Source organism: Podarcis cretensis (genome assembly GCF_951804945.1).
Source record: "Podarcis cretensis genome assembly, chromosome: 8".
Taxonomy (NCBI): domain Eukaryota; kingdom Metazoa; phylum Chordata; class Lepidosauria; order Squamata; family Lacertidae; genus Podarcis; species Podarcis cretensis.
In genome coordinates, this window is record NC_137177.1 from 52,543,863 (window position 1) to 52,566,326 (window position 22,464).

Consider the following 22,464-nt stretch of genomic DNA (forward strand, 5'->3'; position numbering starts at 1 on the left):
CCGCGGAGGCGGAGCCGTGGTCCGCTGGGCTCATTGGTTCTCCGATCACGTGGATGTAAATACTGTAAGGGCAAAGATGCTGTTACGTAGAAGAGGGAGGGAGGAAGCGAACTGTCCAGTATCGAAGATGGCGGTTTGTATTGCTGTGATCGCCAAGGAGGTGGGAGACCGGGCAGGGGCAATTGAGGGACGGGGCGTCGGGTGGGGGAGGGAGAGAGGAAGTGGAAGGGTGGGGGAACACAAGAATTGCCTTCAGACATTCCTGGGAAGCCGTTAACCAGGGAATGAGGGTAAATCCTCTCTTCTGCTATTCTACCCCCCGCAAAGGGTACGTAGCTAGTTAATCTATGGAACTCTCTGCCACAAGATGTAGTGATGGCCACCAACTTGGATGGCTTTGAAAAAGGGTCGGACAAATTCATGGAGCAGGAAGAGCTATTAATAGCTATGCTCTTTCTTCACTGTCAGAGGCAGGTTGTCTTTGAGTACCAGTTGCTGGAAACAGCAGGATGGGACAGTTGCTCTTGCATCACGTCTTGCTTGTGGGGCTTCCCATTGGGGCATCTGGTTTGCCACTTTGATAACCGGATGTTGGACTAGAATCAGCCTTTCTCAACCTTGGGTTTCCAGATGTTGAACTACAACTCCCATCATCCTTAGCTAGCAAGGCCAGAGCTCAGGGATGATGGGAGTTGTAGTCCAACAACATCTGGGGACCCAAGGTTGAGAAACACTGGTAGATGGACCAGACTGAGCCTGTCAGACTCTTATACTATGTTCTTAAAGCAGGGCTCCTATCTTTGGCACCTTCTGAGGCTGACACCCCAACAGTAGGGCAGGGACTACTGCTGATCCCTGGAGCCCCCAGCTCCTCCCTTGTTGTCACTTCCCGTTTGGTTGCATTCAATAAGCAAGAAAGGAGCAACGGCTGCAGCAGCCTCTGTTAAATTTGCTCTCCGGGCAGTGGTGCAGGTTGTGCATTAAAGGTTGAAGGACAAGTGCATGGGTTGCAGTGACAACCGTGATGAGGAGTTGGTTTTCGTCAGGTTTTCTTCTCCTTTCCCATGTAATAATCAGGGAGGAGGATCAGGGGAGGAAGCAAAGCACCTAATTCATATATGAACTGTATGTGGAAAATTGTCAAACTTTTTGGGCACATCCTTGTCAGTACGCCTTTGAGCTGATGCCGACGACTGGGCTCAAAGGCTGGTTCTGCCCTGACTGGGCTAGGCAAACGAGCACTTCCAGAGACCTTCCACTCCTGGAAAGCAGGTCTAAGTGCACTGGACCCACAACTGTCCATTGTGAGCACCAAACTCAGCAGAGTATGAACAACACGGAAGAAAGCTGTGAAGCATAACTCTTCTTTATTTTCTAATAGCTACTGCAGACTAAAAACTAAAGAGCTACTGGCTTGCATGAGTGTTACAGTTCTCACTCAGCCATCTAATCTCTACATAGATAACACTCAGACTCCCCACAGAGTCAGGCAGGAGCAGAAGAAGCAAAGAGCAGTTTCCACCCCCTCTTTTCTGAAAACATCAGGAGATTCTCGCAATGGGAGGGGGTGAAAATATCCACAATCCTTCCATCGGGATGTTGGAGTCTGGGGGTTTAAAGCTGCTTTACCTTGCTTTTTCTGCAACCCTAACTGGAAATATTAATGTGGGTTGCATAAAAATTCAGATATGAATATTGTTTTATTGTGCCTTGCTTGTAAAAGGCCTTGAGTCAAAGAAAGGCAGAACATATTTTAATAAACATGTACTTTAAAATGTGACCTTTGCTTGGGGATTTGAGTTCTTCCAGCTGTGAACCAGTTGTCGGGGGCTTGCACCTGGTTTGATTGAGATAGGTGTCTGATTTGGATTCTGTGTTAAAATCAGTATGAAAAGGTAGTACTTAGAATCCTGTTGTGGATTCTAGAACTGCATAGATCAGTTGGATCACTTCATAGTTCAGTAACTTGGTGGTTTGTTTGTTTTTTCATTCTAGAACTATCCTCTGTACATCAAGAGCATTCCAACAGAAAATGAACTGAAGTTCCACTACACAGTCCACACGTCTCTTGATGTTGTGGATGAGAAAATCTCTGCTATGGGAAAAGCTCTTGTGGACCAGAGAGAGCTCTACCTGGGGTTGCTCTACCCAACTGAAGACTACAAAGTGTATCTTAGATGCCTTTTGGGTTGAATGAGGAGTTGGCCTAGATCACATTCAAGATCCCTTCCAGCTCTGCAGCTATGTGATTGTTTCTCAAGTTCCCTTCTTGCAGTCTTGCTTCATTATTCCAAGTGAACTTAGAGGGTAAAGTTCTGATCACAGCTGGGCTGCAGCACTGGAATTTAGTTGGATCTGTTGCTGTTTAGTTTTAAACTAGTTTTGTATGCTTTGATATATAGAGAAAAGTCATAGCTCAGTAGTAAGGCACTAACTTTGTATGTAGAAGGTCCCAGGTTCAATCCCTGGCATTTCCAGGTAGGGCTGGGAAAACTAGAGAGCTGCCAGTCAGTGCAGACATTACTGAGCTTGATGGACCAATGGCTGACTCAGCATAGGCAGCTTCCTATGTAGTTTAGAAGTTAAACAGTGGTTAAGGCTGCATGCAACTGCTCTGTGGCCCTAAGACTGTGCAGTCAACAGCCGCTACTGAGCAACCTGTTCATGCAGTTGAAGGACAGATCTGGAATGTGATACCACAGGAGCCCCTGGAACTGAAATCTAAAGTTGATTGGTCAAAATAGGGTGTGGGTTGGGCTTGCAGAACGAGTGACAGTGCAGAGAGCTGCTGTGTATTCAGTCTGAACCCAGTTACATGTGGGCAAGCTGCTCCTGGCTTAGGAAGTGTTTAGCATAACCCAGTTGTTTTGTGTTTATTTGTTAAGGGCTCAGTGATGGAGTACAGACTTATTTGGCCTCTCCAGAAAAGGCTGAGAGATTCTTGTTTGGAACCCTGGAAAGCTGTTGCCAGTAAGTGTAGACCAGTGGTAGCTAAATTGTGGCCCCCACCGCAAATGTTGCTTAACTATAACTCCCATATTCCTCAACCACTGGTTATTCTCGCCAGTGCTGATGTGAGCTGGGATCTTCAGGAGGGCCTCAGATTAGCCACCCCTGGTATAGACAGTACTGAGAGATGATGGACCAATGGCCTGCCTGTGTGTGAGGTGGCTTCATACATTCTTAAAAATAGACCTTGACTGCTGAAGCAGATATGGCTACGTGACCAATTCCAAAGTGAAGTTTGTGATGGTGGTGGATTCTTCCAACACGGCACTCAGGGACAACGAAATCCGCAGTGTAAGTACAGGGCAGCTGCAGGGAGCCAGTCAAAGTAGAACTTCCTTCTGCTTACTCAGGACTAATTGGTCCCTACATTGTGGTCACTGAAGTGGTTCTTCCCTTTTCAGATGTTCAGGAAGCTGCATAATTCCTTCACAGATGTCATGTGCAACCCCTTTTATAATCCCGGGGACCAGATCCAATCCAGGTGAGCAGGCTGGTGAGAGTACCTGTCTTTGGAACTTAACTAGCTTTGTTGGTCTTACAGGGCTGTTGGAAGCTTTGTCTTTCCAGAATCCGCTGAACTATTCTAGTGGCATTTAGCAATATTAAGCTGAGCCTCTCCCACATCTGCCCTGCAATAGTATTCACCTCGTTTCCCCTTCCAAAATCATGGAATCATGCCATAAACCTTCCTGTCAATTAAGATCTTAGGAGCTCACTCACTGGGTGTTCCCCACTTTCTGGAGGTACAGCAGGTAGCTACTAAAGAGTGGGCTTCTTGAGGATTGTACCCAAATTATGGAACTTCCACCTGAGGCATTTTGCCTGGTTGGTTGTTTACTATTTTTTAGATCAGCCTTTCTCAACCTTGAATCCCCAGGTGGTGTTGGACTACAACTCCCATCATTCCTTGCCAACATGTCCAGTGGTCAGGGATGATGAGTTTCCATGCGTACGTAAGAAAATGAGTATGCCTGTAGGATGGAATGAGACAGGTGAAGCAACCTGCTTCGTTAAATGCTCTCTTGGATATCTGTGCTTTCAAATCTGCTTGCAACATTGAGGAAACTGTTTTAAAGGCAACAGTGATAGATGAACTGCTGGCAAATGTAGCCATATAAATGGAAAGCTGCCTTTTTATTGCTCCATTATCTTAGTTAGCTGGTCTGTCTTTGATGAACCTTTGCCCTGCTTCTTTTAACACTACCTGTCCCTCCTTTTCCAAGGGCCTTTGACAACATGGTGACGTCCATGATGGTGCAAGTTTGTTGAAGCTTCTGCCTCTTCTTCCAGCTGATTTACCTGAGACAACTTGCCCCACTGTACAGAAGTCTTTGTTGTGTATATTCTTCCTTCCAAAATCCCACATTGTATAATAAACTCATTAACTAAGTTAGTCTGTGCTTGTTCACCAAGGTATATGGAAGGGGATGGTTGTAGCCATACCATGAAAAGGTTGAAGAAAAGCCCCCTCTTGCTAGTAAGATGTCTCCCAGGTAAGAGAAATAACTTGGATAAGAGCGTAAGAATAAGCTTGCTGTATCTGACCAGTGACCCATCTACTCCAGCATTCTGCCTCTGACAATGGACGGAGAACATAGCCATTGATAGCCTTATCGTCCATGATGTCTATAATCCTCTTTTAAAATCATCCTTGTTGGTGGTCCTCACTGCCTCTTGTTGGATGCAGTAGATCAACCCCAACAAGGTGTCCTCCAAAGTGGCCTATTTACTTGAGCTTGGTTCTACTTCCTTACAAAGGAACTAGCTAGGGCAGCTCAGAGGGACGATTAAAAATGGGAGATTAAGCCATTAGAGTGGATCAGAACTAAAATCAGTATTTTGCCTATTCAGAGTCCGCATCAGATTACAGGTGCTTGTCACACAAAGACTGAATCTGGGATCTTCTGCCTGCAAAATACCTGCTCTTCAGCTAAGTCCCTTTACTGGATGGTACTACTTCAGTCTGCAGGTGGAGCTGCATATTTAAATGCCCCTTTAAAAATCCCTTGAGTGCAGTAGGTTAGCATGTCAGGGAAACAGCTAGGTTAGTAATCTCTGACCTGTGTTCATGGAGGGCTTCAAAAAAACCCTGAAAAAGGTAACAGAGATATTAAAAACCCAGTCACCAATTTGCTGTCCAAAGTGGCATAGTCCAGAAATAACTGCATTTCATGTTTTTTTTTATGTTCATGCAACTTGACCTCTTAAAGGAGGTAGATTAGCCCAGAGAGAAATCCACAGCCAATGCTTTTGTTGTGGGTTTAGTTTAATCAGTTGGATCTTTTATTTTATTAAAAAATATTAACTTACAAACATTACCACAAATGGCATCTCTATTCACATACAAATTTAATACAAAAAAACCCCTTTTCACTCTACTTATTTCAACTTCTGCCCATTTATTACTCCTTTAGGATACAATCCCCAGGAACATTTCTCCTTTGCACTTCTCTTACACAAGAGAACTTCCCAGGGGATTTATTGTTTTTCTTATCCCTTTAGGACTTGAAGTTGCATCTTTTCACTTGCCAAAATCAAAAGGTCATGTTTTTCACCCTGTAAAGGTGACCTGCAGCCACCCCCAGGTACCACACTTCTTGGAATTGCAGTGCTTGAGGAAAAGATTACTAGAATGAATTATGGAATTTAACAGATGTTTCTTTTAGAATTTGCTGGCTACTGTAAAAACACTAAATGTGAAATATAAATTTAGTTAAGATGTGAGCTAGACTGTCCATTCCAGATAACAGTGCAATTCAGAAAACAAGGTGATAAGTTTCGCCCATATGAACAACTTTCAAGGTTTGAGGTTTTTTAAATTATTCTTATTGTTTTGATCTGGCAAGTCCTATTATTTCAGGGTTGCAGAAAGCTGTTTTAGTATCTATCATTTCATTGGGATTCTTTTGGGCTGGAATGAAAACAGTCAAAACAGAGATAAATAGTAGATGAGTGCAATAGTAAAAAACTTATTTAAATAGGCAATAGGTTAACTTCAAATAAGCTTTTCTTAAATTAGTTTTAAAAGGAGGATATGATAGGAAAGAAATGCAAGACATGCAAGGCAGACAGGAACAAAGAGGCCCTGCTGCCTCCACCACTACCCCTTGGTGGTTCTCTTCCCAGCCCACCAAAATCCACACAATTTCCTTCATTTGGCCTCCATAGCTCCTCCCAAGCTGGGAAGAGAATGGAATTTAAAAATGCTCAGATTAGACCCATTGGCTTAAGCTCAAGCAGGTAGCAAAGGTGTACAAAACTGGCCCACCATTTTGAGTTACACCTTCATCACAAGCCCATGTAACAGAAAGTGGTTCTACACAACTAGGCAGAATGGGGTGCAAAGGTGCAAAGTATTACACAAAGACACCAAAGGCTGATGAGAGCTTCACAACACACCTGCCCTGCAAACTTAATCCAGTTTTAAAAAAATAAATATATATACAATTAATGGCTTTGGCCAAGGAACCTTGGGAAGCACAGAAGTGCATGTTTTCCAACAGGACTTGGAATCTAACTGTATTTGTTCGCGATCATATGAGAGGTTGAGCAGAAGGACCATGATATAGTTAACTCAGCTTACGATTCATAGCATAGACACTCCTTTAGATGCAACGGTGAGGAAGGGGTGGGGAGAGGAAGAGCAATGGAAATAGGTGCCCTAGTTGCAAGACTTGTTCATTACTAGCATGCCAGTTGTTTGTTTCTCTGTGTAAGAGTTGGATCTGGCCTCTTTCAAAGGAAACAAGTCCTCATTTGGGTTTGGGTGTTGTACATTTAAAACACCTACCAGGATGCTACTTAGTCCCCTTCTGAAGCCATCCCTAGAGTCAAATGCTTACCAAGAAAATCAACAGGATAATACAGCATGCCAAGAATCACGGAAAGGGTGGCAGAGAGAAGTGGGGTGGTTTCCAGACCCTACCAGAGTTCTAATTTTCTACCCACCAAGAGAAAATTTAAATGAAGCTCTAAACGATGACATATAAATTGGGGGGGAAAGTCATTTTTTGCACCCATTGGGCCACTCCAACATTTCTTTTTCCCTTGCCCAAGAAGGAGATACCCTGTGTCTTGTCTGGAAGACTGGCATAGAAGTTCAACGCTTGCAAGTCACTCTCACAGGATAACAAAGGAGAAATATTCTTTGGGCGGATGCACTTGCTTTTGCTCCCCTGTTCCGGTCCAAGTTGAGTCCTGGCTTGGGTTACCTTGTCCCACTGCCTAGTAAGGCATGTACCAAGGAGAAAGTCTTCCACGGCCCCTGGAGAAGAACACACACACACATTGGCCATGGCAAAAGTTAGCCCAGGTGTTTCACCACTCCATCCCTGGCCTAGGTATCATTAACTCAAATGAATAAAATAAAATATTGAATTATTAAATTGAAGAGGCGCTTTGCCTAATTTCATGCTGGTGCCAACGAAAGAAACAAGGGGGGGCAGGTGCAGAGAAAGTGGGGGAGGGGATAGTTGCCCTGCCCACGGCAGTCCCTTATAGTAGGGATGGGAAGCATTCTTCAGCCAGAAGGCCACATTCACTCATGGGCAACTTTCCGCGGGCCGCATTCAAGGGTGGGCAGGGCCAGATTAACAGTGGGTGGAGCAATGGATGTGACTCTTACTTTAACATCAATGTAGGCTACATTCTAGCCATGCTAGTATCAGAGATTTCTACCTGCACAAACACCCCTGTCTCCATCTTTGCAACCTAGAGGCGTCATCACAGGTAAGCATTTGAAGATGGGAGAGCAAGGCGAGGGGTGTGGCCAGAGGAGAATCCCAAGGGCCAAATAAAGAGTCTTGGAGTGCTGCATTAGGCCTCTGGGGCTGAGGTTCCCCACCTCTGCCCTATAGATTGCCCCCGAATGAATGCAGCCCTTAACAGAACCCTTGCCTATGATATATTTTGCTCTTCCACAATCCACCCAACCCTTTGTTGCAGAACTGTAGGCCTCCCTTATATGAACTTCCCTTTCCCAACACCCCAACTCCAGGATGCTGTCCCCCAAAAACCATCTAAAATTAAGAAATGCATACAAAATGGAGTGGAAGAGGTCAGGAGAAGCAAAGGAATTTCTTGAGACTCTATAAGCCAATCTAGATGTGTAAATGCATCAACTCAGCCTCTAAGGGTGTTCTGCCTTTCCTTCATATAAGCCATTTGCTCATTAGCTACAAGAGCCATCCATCACTGATAGACTTGATTCCCAGTGGCCTTGTCAAACTGCATTCAGGGCCGTAGTCAGCTGGAGCTATGTACAAAGCTGTGTATATTCTATGCTGTGTGATCTCGGTGTACAAGTATGGTATTGTTTTACTGCTGCCAACCACACATAGCAAATTTCTAGCCCTTAATCTTAATAATGAAGCACACTGGGTGACTTTCAGACAGTCACTGGCAGGTTGCTGTGAGGATAAAATGGGGAGTTGGAAAACCATGTGTACCAGCTTGAGCTTGGAGGGAAAAGATGGCATATAAATGCAATGAATAAAAAAAATAAAAAAAAATGATCTTTTGCCATTGCTATTTTTTCATACTGTTTAGTGTTTTTTTACTTAGGATTTGGTCTTTTAATGGTTAGGCACATTGGGTTCAGTTTGCTAAAGAAAACCGGGATCTAAATTATTAAAATAAACCCTTAGTTATCACAGTCAGTCCAGACTCTCAACAGCAGCAGAGAGGATTGACAATGGTGTATAGAGACAGCCCTAAACACAGATCCCTGTACTCAGACCATCTTTTAGATCCTGCAAAAGACAGAAAAGTTGTTTTTCGGCTCATCTAGGGCAAAGGTGTCAAACCCCCACCCCCGAAACAACTTCGGGATGCTGAAAGTGCAAGCCAAGCCAGAGCAGCGCAAGTGACACACTCGCTCCCAGGGGCACTCCATGCCAGCTGCTCTTTCTGGGATACCAAGCTGACGGGTTGCTCATTTCTGTTCCTTCCGATATGGAAAAGAGAACTGCTGCCCATGGGCACCACTAAGGTGTCCAACTCCTTGTCTGCGTGCAGCTTACAGGCCCTGCTGGCCACACAGGTGATGCTGAGCCAGCCTGACAGCAGCAGCACCCAGGAGCCAATGTGCTTCTAGTGGCAGATTGTGCTAGCATCTTATACTGTCCCCCAGAAAGATGGTATATAGCAGGAAGAGGTCCTCGGTTCTCCTTCAGTTCCTAGCCTTAGACATCCAGGGCTGGATGCAACTAAGCTGTTGCGCTAGCAGAAACCAGCAGAATGAGTCCCGAGAGTGCTATGGGATTCTCCTCCACACACACACACACACACACACACACACACACACAAACATCTGCTCAGGTAAACCCTCTGGACAGCAATGGGGTGTGGGAAAAGAGGAGGGGAGAGTATTCCATCTGGCAAACAGAAATACTTGTATTGATGGAATGATAGCCTTACTGTGATGTTGGACCGGCAAGTACTCTTTTGCTGTCCACTCACCTGTGCACCCTTCCACGTGGCCTTAAACGCTGCCCTCCACAGAAACTGGAGCGGCGAGGCAGAGCCCCCCGGCCATGGAAAGCACCCCGGGAACCACCCCGGTCTGTGGAGCTGATGCCTGGCATGTTGGTCCTCTTGGGCAACACCTGAAGCGAAGCAAAGACAACATGGTGCCACAAAATTAGCTCACATCACTTACAGCAGAGATGGGGAGCCTGCCCCCCGCTCCAGGTGTTGTTTCACTACACTGCCCATCAGCCCTGACTGAGCCTTGTCCACACTGGCTGGGCCTGATGGAAGCATCGAGTCCAATATCTGCAGAGGGTGCAAGTTTCCACATCCCTGGCTTTCCATCATGGGCTGGGATGTGAACACATGATGGAAGGCACCTTGAAATTTTGCACCGAAGTGAAACACTGGGCTGTAGGCTGTAGTTACATAGAATGGAAATGAAAGGCCAGTTTGGAAAGCAACACACCCACATTTGGAAAGACACAGATAGGGAAGGGTATATAGGTACCCATAGACCAGTACTGTCTACTCTGATTGGCAGCAGCCCTCCAGGGTCTCAGGGAGAGAGAGGCCTTTCCCATCAGCTGCTTATGGGGAGATGGTGCCAGGGATTGGAATCTTCTGGATGCAAAGCAGGTCCTCTTCCCACTGAAATACAAGCCCCCACCCCCAAGGTAGGGTTCTGCATCCCCAGAGACCCCTCCTCTTCCCATGACACACACCTTGATGATACGGCCTCTGAAGGTGCTCTCGCCCAGCTCCACAGCAGCCTTCACAGAACTCTTGTCAGCAAACTCAATGTAGGCATACCTGCGACAACAGGAGGAGCTGTGAAAGTCACCTGGGGCCAATTTGCAAGCTTCTGATGGGAGAAAGCTGCACTTGTGAATTCCCCCTGGGGCCACAATGGGAAGCAGATTTGTCCTCCTCGTCGCATCTTTATGTGGGGTGCCCCCAGACACTTTGCAATTCAATCACATCCCTGCCAATTCAGGTTGTGCACTTAAGAGTGGATTCAAAGCTCCTGAAAAACAAGCCAGCTTCCCTGAAAGACTGGCCATTTTGTGGTAAGGAAAGTGATGGCAAAATGCACTGGAAACTGTTAGGTAACACTATCTTTGATGCAACATCGCCTCCTCCACAAACAAATCAGGCTGAATGCTACCTCAATAGCCAGCATTGTCTTGGTGCAGGCATGTCCAATAGGTAGATCGTTAGATCTACCAGTAGATCACCGGATGCCTATGGTAGATCATTGGTAGATCACTGCCCTGCCAAGAAGCTCAAGAACTTTGGCTACCCTAAAAAAAGCTCAACGACTGTGACCTGAATCCCCCCAAAGGGGGTAGATCACTGTCAGTTTTTAACTCTCTGAGTAGATAGAAGTCTCTTGGGAGTTGGCCACCCCTGCCTTTGAGCGTCCCTGCAAACAAATTAGGATGAATCTACTATTTTGGAAAGTTGTGTGTCTCTTTGTTCTCTATGCATTTAGACACCTCTTAAGATACCATAACCAAATTTTGTGTGATAGTTTCCTGAGGTCAAAGAGCAGGATTCTGTCTGTTTGTATACAAATGGATGCCGCTGTGAATCAAGATGGTGGACTGAACCCTTCAAAAGTGCACTGATTTTAACCCACTGATATCAAAACTACATTGATTTTTTGGTTCCCATGCAATGCTGGGTATAAGGCTTTTAGTGCTTGATAAACAAGCCTTCTGGAAGCACTCTTCATCGCAATGACTTGCTGGAGCAATACAAAACCTTCAGAAAGACACGATGGCCACTCAGCCATTTACAATCTGCACTGCCAGGAGTGGAGAGACAGAGAGGAACATGTCTGATCCAGAGGGGCAGCCTCAGGGGTCAGACTCACTGGGCACCTGGCAAGACCCACACCCACATGGCCATGTTGCTCATGGCTGATCCCCAGAGCCCTGCCACGTGCAGGATGATTGCTTTCTTCATCTTGGCTTGTTCCATCTGCCCTCCCGTGAGCCATGAGACGAGCAAAGAGGAGGAGCCAGTCCCCCCCCCCCCAGTCTGCATTCGCTCTGGCATGGCACCTGGAAGCCATCCCATCCATCTACCTGGCCCTCAAGAGAGGCAGGCACCCCATCCTTCAAAACCACAACCGCCCCCCTTCCCCACCATCAAATCACTTGCCCTTTAGGATGACCGGAAAACTTGTCGCAGAGGATAGTAACTCTGTTGATCTGACCGCAGCTGTTGAAATGGGACTCCAGCTCTTCTGCGCTTCCACCATAATCCACCTATAAAGATCACATCACATGTGTCCAGACTTCTGCCCCACTGCCCAACGATTCAGGGAAGAGGCAGAGGCTAGTGGGAAAAGCATCTGCTTTTGGCGGAGGGTCCCTAGTTCAATCCCTGGCATCTCCAGCTAGAACTGGGGGTGTCCCCTTGTCTGAAACCCTGGAGAGCTGCTGCCAGCCAGAGTGGACAATATTGAACTTGGTGGTGGTGAATTCAAATCATATCCTGCCCTTCTTCTCCCAGAGGAGCACATCAACAACAAAACAATTTTGGAGTAGAGGGAAATCATTCTAAAATCAGTTCTCAGGGCTGCCAGGAACACTGCCTTTCAGACATCAAATGCCTGGGTCAACAGGGATGTTTTTGATTTCCTCCTGAAAATCAGTAATGAGGGAGAGGAACACACCTCAACAGGGAGGGCATTCCACAAATGGGGAACCGCCACCAAGAAGGCCTGACAGAGCAGCCCACAATGGACTGACTCAGTGTGTTCTTATGAGAGTACACAGTGATTTAGAAAGATCAGCAAAGCCTCTGCAGCAAGAGAATACGTAACCACATGCTGGGGACATATCAGGTCCTAAAAGCCCCCTTCCTCCTGCCCTCTTCTAATTGCTGGGAGTTACCGTGTCTTAATTTTTGGAAGACAGGTGCTGAAGCTCATGCCTGCCAATCACGACTGTTCTTGTATCCTAACCATGTGTTTTGCGGTCAACTGGTAGGCATCACAGCAACAAGGGGAGACTGTTCTGCAGGGTCTCTAGCCCAGACACTCAAGGCTGCTCCAGGTCCCTTGAAGCCCCATTTCACTTACATTTCCCACGTAGACAGAGCGCTGGTCAACTTCCATTTTTTCCTGAGTTGCCCGAGGCAAACCAAGTCCTGTGGAAGGGGGGAGGAGGAGACCTCATGGGAATCGTGGTATGCCAGAGGAGGTTGACCTGTGTCTCTTCAGAGGTTACTAGACTCCAGCTCCCATCTTCCTTGACCACTGTCCTGCCTGGATGGGGCTGATGGGAGTTGGAGTTCAGTTTCTGAGTTTTGAGAACCTGCTTTTGAGTTCTCAGCCCTTTGAAATAAGACCACACACAAAAAAGAATACATTGGTATCCCACTTGTTTCGAAAGGAGTTAAAGGCAGGGCATATGGCCTCCTCCATTTTAACATCAAGACGACCCTGCAAGGAAGGTCTGCCTGAGCATAAGTAGTGGCTAGCCTTCATGGCTGAGTGAGGATCTGAATGCAGCTCTCCCCTGTCTTTCCACCAGACTATTAGCCACTGCAGCAAGCTGGCTTTCGTGACTTGTAAAGGTAAAGGTAAAGGTACCCCTGCCCGTGCGGGCCAGTCGTGTCCGACTCTAGGGTTGTACGCTCATCTCACTTAAGAGGCCGAGAGCCAGCGCTGTCCGGAGACACTTCCAGGTCACGTGGCCAGCATGACGAAGCTGCTCTGGCGAGCCAGCACCAGCACAGCACACGGAAACACTGTTTACCTTCCCGTTCTAAAGCGGTACCTATTTATCTACTTGCACTTAAGAGTGCTTTCGAACTGCTAGGTGGGCAGGAGCTGGGACCGAAAGACGGGAGCTCACCCCATCGCGGGGATTCGAACTGCCGACCATACGATCGGCAAGTCCTAGGCACTGAGGTTTTACCCACAACGCCACCCGCGTCCCTTTTCATGACTTGTAGTGTCCTCAGAATACCTGTCCATGCAGTCTTGAGGTCCAGAAACTCAAGGATGCAAATTTACAGAAGTTATACTTAACACAGCTTCTTTTCTAAAAGCCTTTGCCAGCCTAGTAACCTCCATTTCTTTTGGATGACAACTATCATCATCCCCAGCAGTGCCCTTCCCACTTGCGATTCCCAATGGATCTAGGCACTGTTCAAAGGAACAACCCAGGCTCTGCCCAAAGACTTGCAACTTAATATGCCCAGTTATGACTCCCTTTCTCCATTCACTTGCAGGCACTTGAGGTGGCATTGCCCAATGCTACAAGGTCTTCTGGGGCACACATATCTTTTGGCATCACACAGTGAAGCCGCTTGGGATAACGGCATGCTGCTGTCAGCCAACCCTTAAAACACACATGAAAACCGTACCTGCCTCTGATCTCATGATGAGGTTCTTTGCTTCGGCCTGCAGCTCCTGCAGCCACTCCTCCTCCTTCTCCATCTCACGGACCTTGGCCTTAATGGCCTCCAGTTCCTGCATAGCAAGATTGGGGGAGGAGGCAATAAGAGAGGTGCACAGGGTTGTGTTGAAGGAGCACAGCAGAGTAATCAGCCCATCCTCAGCCAGCTTCTGTTCAAGGAGGGAATGAGTGAGACTCCTGTGCAAAACCTGGCTGCCCATTCTGACTGGGAAGCTCAGGCTTCTAGACCTTCAATTCCAAAGCTCTTTGCAAACTTAAAAGTTCCACTGTTGGTTAAATAGATTGGAGTGCAATCTTTGTAAGGCTCAGCAGAAGTGGAGATGGTTTGCTGTTTGCCACCTGAGTCAGTTAACCCAACCAGCTTACCCAGCTGCACAGACAGCTTCTCAGCATATATTTCTGGCTCCAATGAAACCATGTTGCAAGAAAGCACCCTTGAAGCTGGTCCCTTTTGGATTTTATTTTGTTTTTTTTACTTATTTAAGCTTAGCAACCATAAATCCACAATTCATCAAAATTGATCACAGGCTGACTTCACAACAAATCAGATATACGTAAAAGCAAATATAAAATATGCAGCCAGATCAACAATACTTTAAACATGAACTTTAGATGCCTGAAAAACAAGGGCTCTATCCATCCCCCAGATCACCCTTCACCCACCTGGTACACTCCAGTTGTTTTGGACTACAACTCTCATCACCCCATGTCAGCACTGATGGGAGTTGTAGTCCAAAGCACACAATTGTCGAGTGCTGACCTAGATTAAAGCAGCATTGGTGTCAGACAAACCTCCCAGTAGAGGGTATACTAAAACTGGGGCAGCACAGCTGAAAAAGCCCATTTCCTCATTGATTTTGCACAGCACACCTTACCGTACCTTAATGCCATCCTATAAAGATCAGGCCCAACCAGTAACTCTCCAGCTGTTGCTGCTACTACACCTCCCATCAACCATGACCACTGGCCATGCTGATGGGGGGGGCGGTGATGGGAGTCCAAGCATCTGGAGGGCCACAGCCTTCAAGTCATCCCTTAGAGTAGGGTTTCCCGAACTTGGGTCTCCAGCTGTTTTAGGACTACAGTTCCCATCAGCCCTGACCGCTAGTCCTGCTAGCTAGGGATGATGGGAGTTGTAGTCCAAAAAATAGCTGCAGACCTAAGTTTGGGAAACTCTGCCTTAGAGGCTCTTTCTGTTATTGTTTCTCCTGCCCCTAAAGAAGCCAACATGGTGCCTTCCAGATGTTGCTGGATGACAATTCCCATCATCCCTGGCCATGCTGGCTGGAAAAGATTTAGGTGTCCAACAACATATGGGAGCAACCACAGTCCAAACTCACAGGGTCTTCCACTTCCAGGAGCTCCTTTCTATCTCCTTTCAGAGGACTCAGCTTGGTTTCTTCTTCCAGGTGCTTCTGCCAAGCTGAGATTTCAGTTGCATCCCAGGGGGAATTGGCAGTGGCTAGAGACGGAGGGTTCTGCCACCAGGATTCAGCGTCAGGGAACTGGGGGCTTGGGGAGGAAAAAATAAGCACCAAAAGTGAGCTGGAGCTCTAAAGCAACTGGGAATTTACACAGACTCATCCAGCCTTTGCCCCCCCCCCGTGTTTTCCTTCATGTGTTTTGGACTATGACTCCCATCAGCCCCAGAACACAAAAACGTAAAGCACAGAAATTTGTGCCCATGCCATGAGGGCTTAGCAGCTGGGCTAATTCAATTCTTTCCAACCACAGACACTTACAGCAAGAGGAGGAAACCTGTGGCCCTCCAGATGTTGCCAGGCTACAGCTCCCATCATCCCTGGCTGCTCAGGCAGTTGGGAGTTGGCATCCAGCAACCTCTGGAAAGTCACGGATGTTCTCCACCCCTGACTTAAAGCATAGTCCTAAGATTCCTCAGGGATGCGGGTGGTGCTGTGGGTTAAACCACAGAGCCTAGGACTTGCCAATCAGAAGGTCGGTGGTTCAAATCCCCGCAACGAGGTGAGCTCCCGTTGCTTGGTCCCTGCTCCTGCCAACCTAGAAGTTCGAAAGCACGTCAAAGTGCAAGTAGATAAATAGGCACCCCTCTGGTGGGAAGGTAAACGGTGTTTCTGTGCACTGCTCTGGTTCGCCAGAAGCGGCTTAGTTATGCTGGCCACATGACCCGGAAGCTGTACGCCAGCTTCCTCAGCCAATAAAGCGAGATGAGCGCCGCAACCCCAGAGTCGGTCACGACTGGACCTAATGGTCAGGGGTCCCTTTACCTTAAGATTCCTTACTCATCATAGCTAAGCCCCACTGAGTTCAATAAGGCATATTCTCCAGCACGCACATAGGACTGCAGCCTTTATGTGAAGCAGAGCCAGAGAGGCTTGAAGGGGGCAGAGTATATATCTAAGGGACCTGAGGCAAAGCAATAAACGACATCCTTCTTCTCCCAGCCCCCAGTCTAGTCTGCCTGAGGCAGAAAATCTCACAAGTGACTCCCATCTTCCCTGGCAATAGAAGCAGAATGATAATAATAAAGTAAATAACATGCAATTTGCTGCCCTTTCATGACATACATAAATCAGATCCCTAAGGCAAGCTCTTCACGCTGTCTATTGGTAGAACAGGTTCCCAGGAACCAAGTTAGTGTGTGTGTGTGTGTGTGTGTGTGTGTGTGAGAGAGAGAGAGAGAGAGAGAGAGAGAGAGAGAGAGGTGGAGGGGGCTGAGTATATATCTAAGGGACCTTTTTCAGGCTGAGGGTCACATCCCCTTCCAGGGACCACATGCTAGTGGAGGGCGGGGCAGAGGAAAAAGTGGACGGTGCAACAAATGTAAATTTTACCTTCATACAGTAGGCTAGTTTCTAAACACACTCACATACTGCTCTTTCTCCTCCATCCAGGCAAGCAAGAGGCCTTACCAGAGATCAAGGACATATTACCGCTCAGCAAAAACACTTGAAGAGGGAGTAAAGCAGGGTGGGTGAGCGTTGTGGGTGTGTAGCTCCGAAGACTCACTTGGGCAGCTAAAGAGGGGGGCTCTTTTTGGCCCCCAAATACGAGGCTTCCCATCCCCATTATAGCAGGATACACCCATCTTTAAAAGACACCCCTATTTTGTAAAAAGGAATATATGTACAGGGAGCAAGATGACGTTTGAGTTCAGAAGGAAGGAAGCAGAACACTCCAGCAGAGAAATTCAAGGGAAATGGGAGTTTTGCAGGTAAAAAGCCAGCTAATTTGGGGGGAACCAGATACCCCAGAGAGCACCAGCCTTCCTTTCTTTTGGCAGGGACCATGGTTAGAAGCAGCACCTCACAGTCACCTTTTAAATGTCCACAAATGCTTGCTTTCCCATAATAAATATGCTTGCTTTTAAGGTGCCACAATGGAGTTTGCCGCTTTGGGATGCAAAAAGCACCAGAAGCCCCTAGTCCCTCCTGTACACCTTTCTCAAGTTCTTTCTCCCAGCTGGCAGAGAGGACCTTGCCCCCACCAGGCCCTGGCCCCACCCATCCTGAAACCAAGAAAGAGGCTTACAGAGCTTCAGACCCACTCAAGCGTCGCTCCCTCTTTATAATTACCTTGCCCCAAGTCCAAACATTGCTGCTCACTCACACCCTTTTTTGCAAGCAAGTCCACTTCTCTTTTATCTCACGTTAAGGAAGAGGCTCAGGCCAGTTTGGAAGAAGCAACAGGTGAAGAAGGTTTCTGGCCTTCCATTTGATACATCAACAGCCAATCAGATGCAGAGTTTGAGCCCCTGGAGGTGGGGCTAGCTACCTTGATGGGGGCAGAGAAGAGAAAAACACCTCCTGAATCCTGACAGCCAATTCAAGGTCAGTTTTATTGGTCTGTTTAAAGGCACTTCTCAATTGCATTTAAACATCTCCAAGCGATATACAAAAATGCAACACAAAAACAGAGAGTGTTTGCAGCTCTGGTTAAACTGACACACTTTCACAGATTCAAAGAAGGCAGGCAAAGGCAACTTAGATTCTCAAGAAGCTGGGAAAACTTTGTGGACTACAGCAGAAGATATGGGACGCTGCCAATTATGACATAAGAGTTTACATTACTTTAATTAGCTAAGATAATGCAGCATGAGAGTTTCTGGGGAAAGCATTTGTTTGAAATGTCGATCCAGGCTATTTATAAATACCTCCAAATATCAAGTGTGTGTGTGTGTGTGTATTTGACTGATAGTTTTTTCAAATAAATAAAGATAAGTTTTTATATAAAAAAGACACAAATACAGAGATACAACATAAAAATTAAAAAATGCAGCATATTATTAAAGAAACAGTCTGCACTAAGAAACAGACAAGATGGTCCCTGGCCTCTTCAGTAGCTGCAGCTTTTGAAGCTGGAGTCAATTGGGGCTCCGCCCTCCAGGGCTAGGTGGAAAAAGGCTTGCAAGGCAGGAAGCAGGTCCCCCAGAACTCACAGTCAATATGGGGCATAGTTTGTTATAATCTTAGGCCTGTGGAGCTCCCTGCCGCACAAGGCTGGTTAAGAAGAGAGTTTGGATTTGATATCCCGCTTTATCACTACCCTAAGGAGCCTCAAAGCGGCTAACATTCTCCTTTCCCTTCCTCCCCCACAACAAACACTCTGTGAGGTAAGTGAGGCTGAGAGACTTCAAATAAGTGTGACTGGCCCAAAGTCACCCAGCAGCTGCATGTGGAGGAGCGGGGAAGCAAATCCGGTTCACCACATTACGAATCCACTGCTCCTAACCACTACACCACACTCGCTCTGTTAAGATGTGTCCCTTTGTTTATAGATGGGACTTAGCTGGTTTTACTCGTAATAATGGTCATGGCTTTGCATGTGTATGTTGATTTAAAGTGTTTAAAGTGTTATGGGGTTTGGGGGGTATTGGGGAATGGTAATACCTCTGGCGGGGGACATGTGCTCTTTCTGGGGCACTTAGTTCTCACCTGAGGCTCCTGGAAGCATGTGACAGTGGCCACACCCCAGCTTCGACTGGCCAGCTAAACCAGGTGAGGGTAGCCTGTGGGTCTCACACCCTCAGTGAGTTAGAGACTTTCCCTGCATGCAAAGACAGGCTCTGGCAGACTGAGCGGACAACACCAATAGTGGGGCAAAGGGTTGAGAAGGCAGTTTCTGCACATGCTGTAGGGGGAAATGAGGGGCAGATGGGGCTCGTCAACCTGGGAAGGTAGCCCATCTAGGAGAAGGAAAACTCTGATCCTCAACCTCTTCTGCCTTGTGGGATATCATCAGGAGAAGAAATGGCTAAGGAGTAAATGCTACACAAATCCAGAAGTGAAGCCCCTAAGGCAGTTAGATAGCACCTTGTACACCTCTTTCTGGCAGCTCCTGCAGCCAAGCTGGTGCCAAAAATATTGTTCTGCTTTCCTTTGGACCACATCACTGATGCCAAGATGCAGGTCTTGTTGTCTGGGCATCCCAGGACCTCCATGCACACTGCTCAGGCTTGTTCCCCAGGGAGGTCACTTTGGTACTGCTAACACTGTGGTTTGACTTCACCCCCAGAGGTGCACTCCATTTCTTCTTGAGACACACGGACGCCAACAAATTGCTCTGGGGCTGATGGGAGTTGTTCTCCCAGACATCTGGAAAGCACCTGTTTGGAGTTCCCTGGAACTCATGGGTAATTCAATGAAACTGTTTGGCTGGAGATTCAGGGCAAATGGAAGTATTTCTTCACACAGTGCATAATTCATTGAAGGAGCTGTTTCTGCCAAGAGATGTGGCAATAGCCACTGGCTTACATGGCTTTAAAAGGGAATTAGACCAACTCTTTGAGGAGAAGGCGATCAGTGGCTATTTAGCATGGTTATATGAAACCTCTGTGTACAGTGGCAGTTTATCTCTAAGGAGCAGATGCTGGTGAGCCACTGTGGGAGAGGGCTATTTCTCTAACGTAACCTCCTTCTGGGCTTCCTAGAGCAGTGTTTCCCAACCTTGTGCCTCCAGCTGTTTTTGGACTACAGTTCCCATCATCCCTTGCCACTGGTCTTGCTAGTCAGGGATGATGGGAGTTGTAGTTCAAAAACAGCTGGAGGCACAAGGTTGGGCACACTGTCCTAGAGGTGTCAGGTTGTCTGCTGTGAGATGCTAACTGAGACGGACCTTTAGGTTTCACCCAGCGGGGCTCTCTATGTTGATAGTCTAACTCCTCCCCTTTTAAAATAATTCAGGGATCTCCAATTATTGTTCATGCTGCAGACAACAACATCTGGAGAGTAGCAGGTTCCCCATCTCTGGAGGAAGAGGAAAAGTGATCTATCAGCAGTTATTAGCCATGATAGCTCAGTGGAACCTCCACAGCCAGGGGTAGTATACATCTGATTACCAGTTGCTGGCAGTATCAACAGGATGCTTGCTTAGATGGGTCTTTGGCATGCGCCAGCAGGCTCCTTTTGTCTTTATGCAGGCCAACATTGCTATTCTCAAAGAATGGATGGAAGGCTTGAACTATTTTTCTACATTTTGGTTTCAAGACTGTCAACAATATTAGGCATGCAGGCTTGAGTTAAGGCCTGTTAAAGCCTAAAACAGCAGCAATAGCTACAGAAATGAACTATCACTTCATTGTAATGGCTCTGTAAATGATTAATTAAGATGAATACCAACGAATACCAACTTCCCCCCATTTTCTCTTTTGAATTCTTGCACATTCATTGGCACCTGGAGTTACTGGCGCCTGGGTTCCAGCTGGAGTGCCAAAGTTCCTCTGGTTCTTATATTTATACAAACCTGACTACTTCCTTATTGGTTGGTTTGATTATATTTCAATCCCACCTTGCAAGGTAGGTTAGGCTGAAAGAGGTGACTGGCCCCAGGTCACCCAGTGAATGTCATCAGCTGAGTGGCATTTGAACCCGGATCTCTCAGGTCCATTTTGTTTTTTAAATTTTTTGGCAGAGCCGCTCTGGGAACAGTAGAAGGCCTAGCAGTTCGAAAGCATATCAGCACAAGTAGATAATTAAGTACTGCTATGGCGGGAAGGTAAACGGCATTTCCATGTGCTCTGGCACTTGTCACAGTGTCCTGTTGCGCCAGAAGCAGTTTAGTCATGCTGGCCACATGACCCGGAAAGCTGTGGACAAACGTCGGCTTCCTTGGCCTGAAAGCGAGATGAGTGCCGCAACCCCATAGTCGCCTTGGACTGGACTTAACAGTCCAGGGGTCTTTTACCTTTTTGCCCTTTTTAAAGGGTGGGACAACTCTGGCTTGTGACCCAATCTTGGCCTAACATGGCCTTTCCCCCCAAGGTCACATCCACCTGTCGATCAGCTGACATCACTTGGGAATTCTGCATTGGCTGTGCAGGTCACTTCCCAGCAGGGAACTGGTGCGGGCAGCCAATACATTCAGCTGATAAATAGGGGGTTGAATCCTGTTTGGTTTAAATTCAATTCAATCCTGCTCAATTCGGAAAAATGAATCAGTAAGGGATTTGCATGGCACTCCCTGCTAAAATGAAGGGGGGAACCCTTTGTTCCAGCAGCGCCTTGCTTCCTGTGCAGTGTTTTGAAGTCCCAACATCTGGATTTCAAAGCACCAAATCACCTGTGACATCAGGTAGTTGCCCACTTGCCAAAAAAGATCTGGCCTATGCAGCCGAAAAGGTCACTCCATCCCCTAACTACTACACTAAGCAGGCTCTCACTTACTTAATGTGGCAGAAGGAAGAAGAAGCCCCCCCCCCAAAAAAAAAAACCAGATCTGGTTGGGTGATATTAAATTTTGTTTATTACACGGATACAGAGTTAAGAACAGACGTAACCTGAATCATAATGTTTACATCTTTCACAGGTCAAACATACAGTACATTTAGAGAAAGCAGGAAACAGCGAGGGAGTTGGGGACAGCATGCCGAAACAAGAACAGAAAAACAACCTTCCTATCACATTGTTATTTCTCTGGAATGGCCACAGAAACCCACAAACACCAGGGGAAGATGATCGGGGGATGGGGTGGCGGGATTCGGGGTGGGGAGTTAGGGTTTTATTTCCTAAAATTTTTGTTTTGTTTTAAATTTCTATTAATTCTCCTCTCTTTAAAACCTCTTTGCAAACACCCACACACACGCGCACCCATGCCCGTCTGTACAAAGCCACGTCCTCCCCTCCCTCCTCTTCACAACACCCTCGGATTCAAGTATTGCACGGTTCTAAATGTGACACACGCTTCCCAAACATCCTGAGAATGGTGCTTTCCTCAGCCTGGCGGCTGCAGGGCTCACATGCAATGCCACCGGTCCGTTTCGTTTCTTAGTCTTTTGGCTGAGCCGCTCCAGGAACAGCAGAGGGCTCAAGAACGAGCCACTTCTGGTCCAGATGCTGCATCCCTTCTGGCCAAGAAAGAAGCCAGCCTCGGGACATACGCCAGCGAAAAGAATCAAGGAAAGGAGTCCTTTGGTTCCCCCAGAATTGCTTTGATTAGGTCATATCCACAAAATTTTGGTTGGCCTAATAAAGGTATTGCCCTAATATGGACTGTGTGAGTGTATATATATATATATATTTCTTTTCTCATAGCCAACAAGGCCACCTTAACTTTATTTATTTTTTAAAAAGAA

General features: G+C 46.9%; 2 protein-coding genes across 3 annotated transcripts; one reads left to right on the plus strand and one right to left on the minus strand.

Annotated features, from left to right (window-relative positions):
• The first annotated feature begins 18 nt into the window (after positions 1-18).
• Positions 19-4,402, plus strand: TRAPPC2L (trafficking protein particle complex subunit 2L). Of its 2 annotated transcripts, none has more exons than XM_079988955.1 (5): positions 19-160; positions 1,996-2,168; positions 3,213-3,300; positions 3,411-3,490; positions 4,233-4,402. In XM_079988955.1, the coding sequence occupies exons 1-5, from the start codon at positions 77-79 to the stop codon at positions 4,276-4,278; spliced, it is 471 nt and encodes a 156-aa protein (XP_079845081.1). In that variant the 5' UTR covers positions 19-76; the 3' UTR covers positions 4,279-4,402. The 2 variants fall into 2 exon arrangements, with proteins under 2 accessions (XP_079845081.1, XP_079845082.1); XM_079988956.1 differs by having other exon boundaries at positions 112-133.
• A 137-nt stretch (positions 4,403-4,539) lies between these two features.
• On the minus strand, positions 4,540-17,799 carry PABPN1L (PABPN1 like, cytoplasmic). The gene is made up of 8 exons (XM_079988935.1): positions 17,471-17,799; positions 15,257-15,428; positions 13,864-13,969; positions 12,572-12,639; positions 11,647-11,753; positions 10,203-10,290; positions 9,469-9,614; positions 4,540-7,273 (listed from the first exon to the last, which is right to left on the minus strand). Exons 1-8 carry the CDS (start codon positions 17,488-17,490, stop codon positions 7,234-7,236), a joined length of 747 nt encoding a protein of 248 aa, XP_079845061.1. The 5' UTR covers positions 17,491-17,799; the 3' UTR covers positions 4,540-7,233.
• Between the last annotated feature and the right edge of the window lie 4,665 nt (positions 17,800-22,464).

Coding starts and splice junctions, on each gene's coding strand:
- TRAPPC2L (XM_079988955.1), top strand. CDS start 77: ATGCTGTTACGTAGAAGAGGGAGGGAGGAAGCGAACTGTCCAGTATCG. Junction 161..1,995: donor TTGCTGTGATCGCCAAGGAG/GTGGGAGACCGG, acceptor TTTTCATTCTAG/AACTATCCTCTGTACATCAA. Junction 2,169..3,212: donor CCAACTGAAGACTACAAAGT/GTATCTTAGATG, acceptor CTGCTGAAGCAG/ATATGGCTACGTGACCAATT.
- PABPN1L (XM_079988935.1), bottom strand. CDS start 17,490: ATGTTTGGACTTGGGGCAAG. Junction 9,615..10,202: donor TCAGAGGCCGTATCATCAAG/GTGTGTGTCATG, acceptor GCTTCGCTTCAG/GTGTTGCCCAAGAGGACCAA. Junction 7,274..9,468: donor CCACGTGGAAGGGTGCACAG/GTGAGTGGACAG, acceptor GTTCTTCTCCAG/GGGCCGTGGAAGACTTTCTC.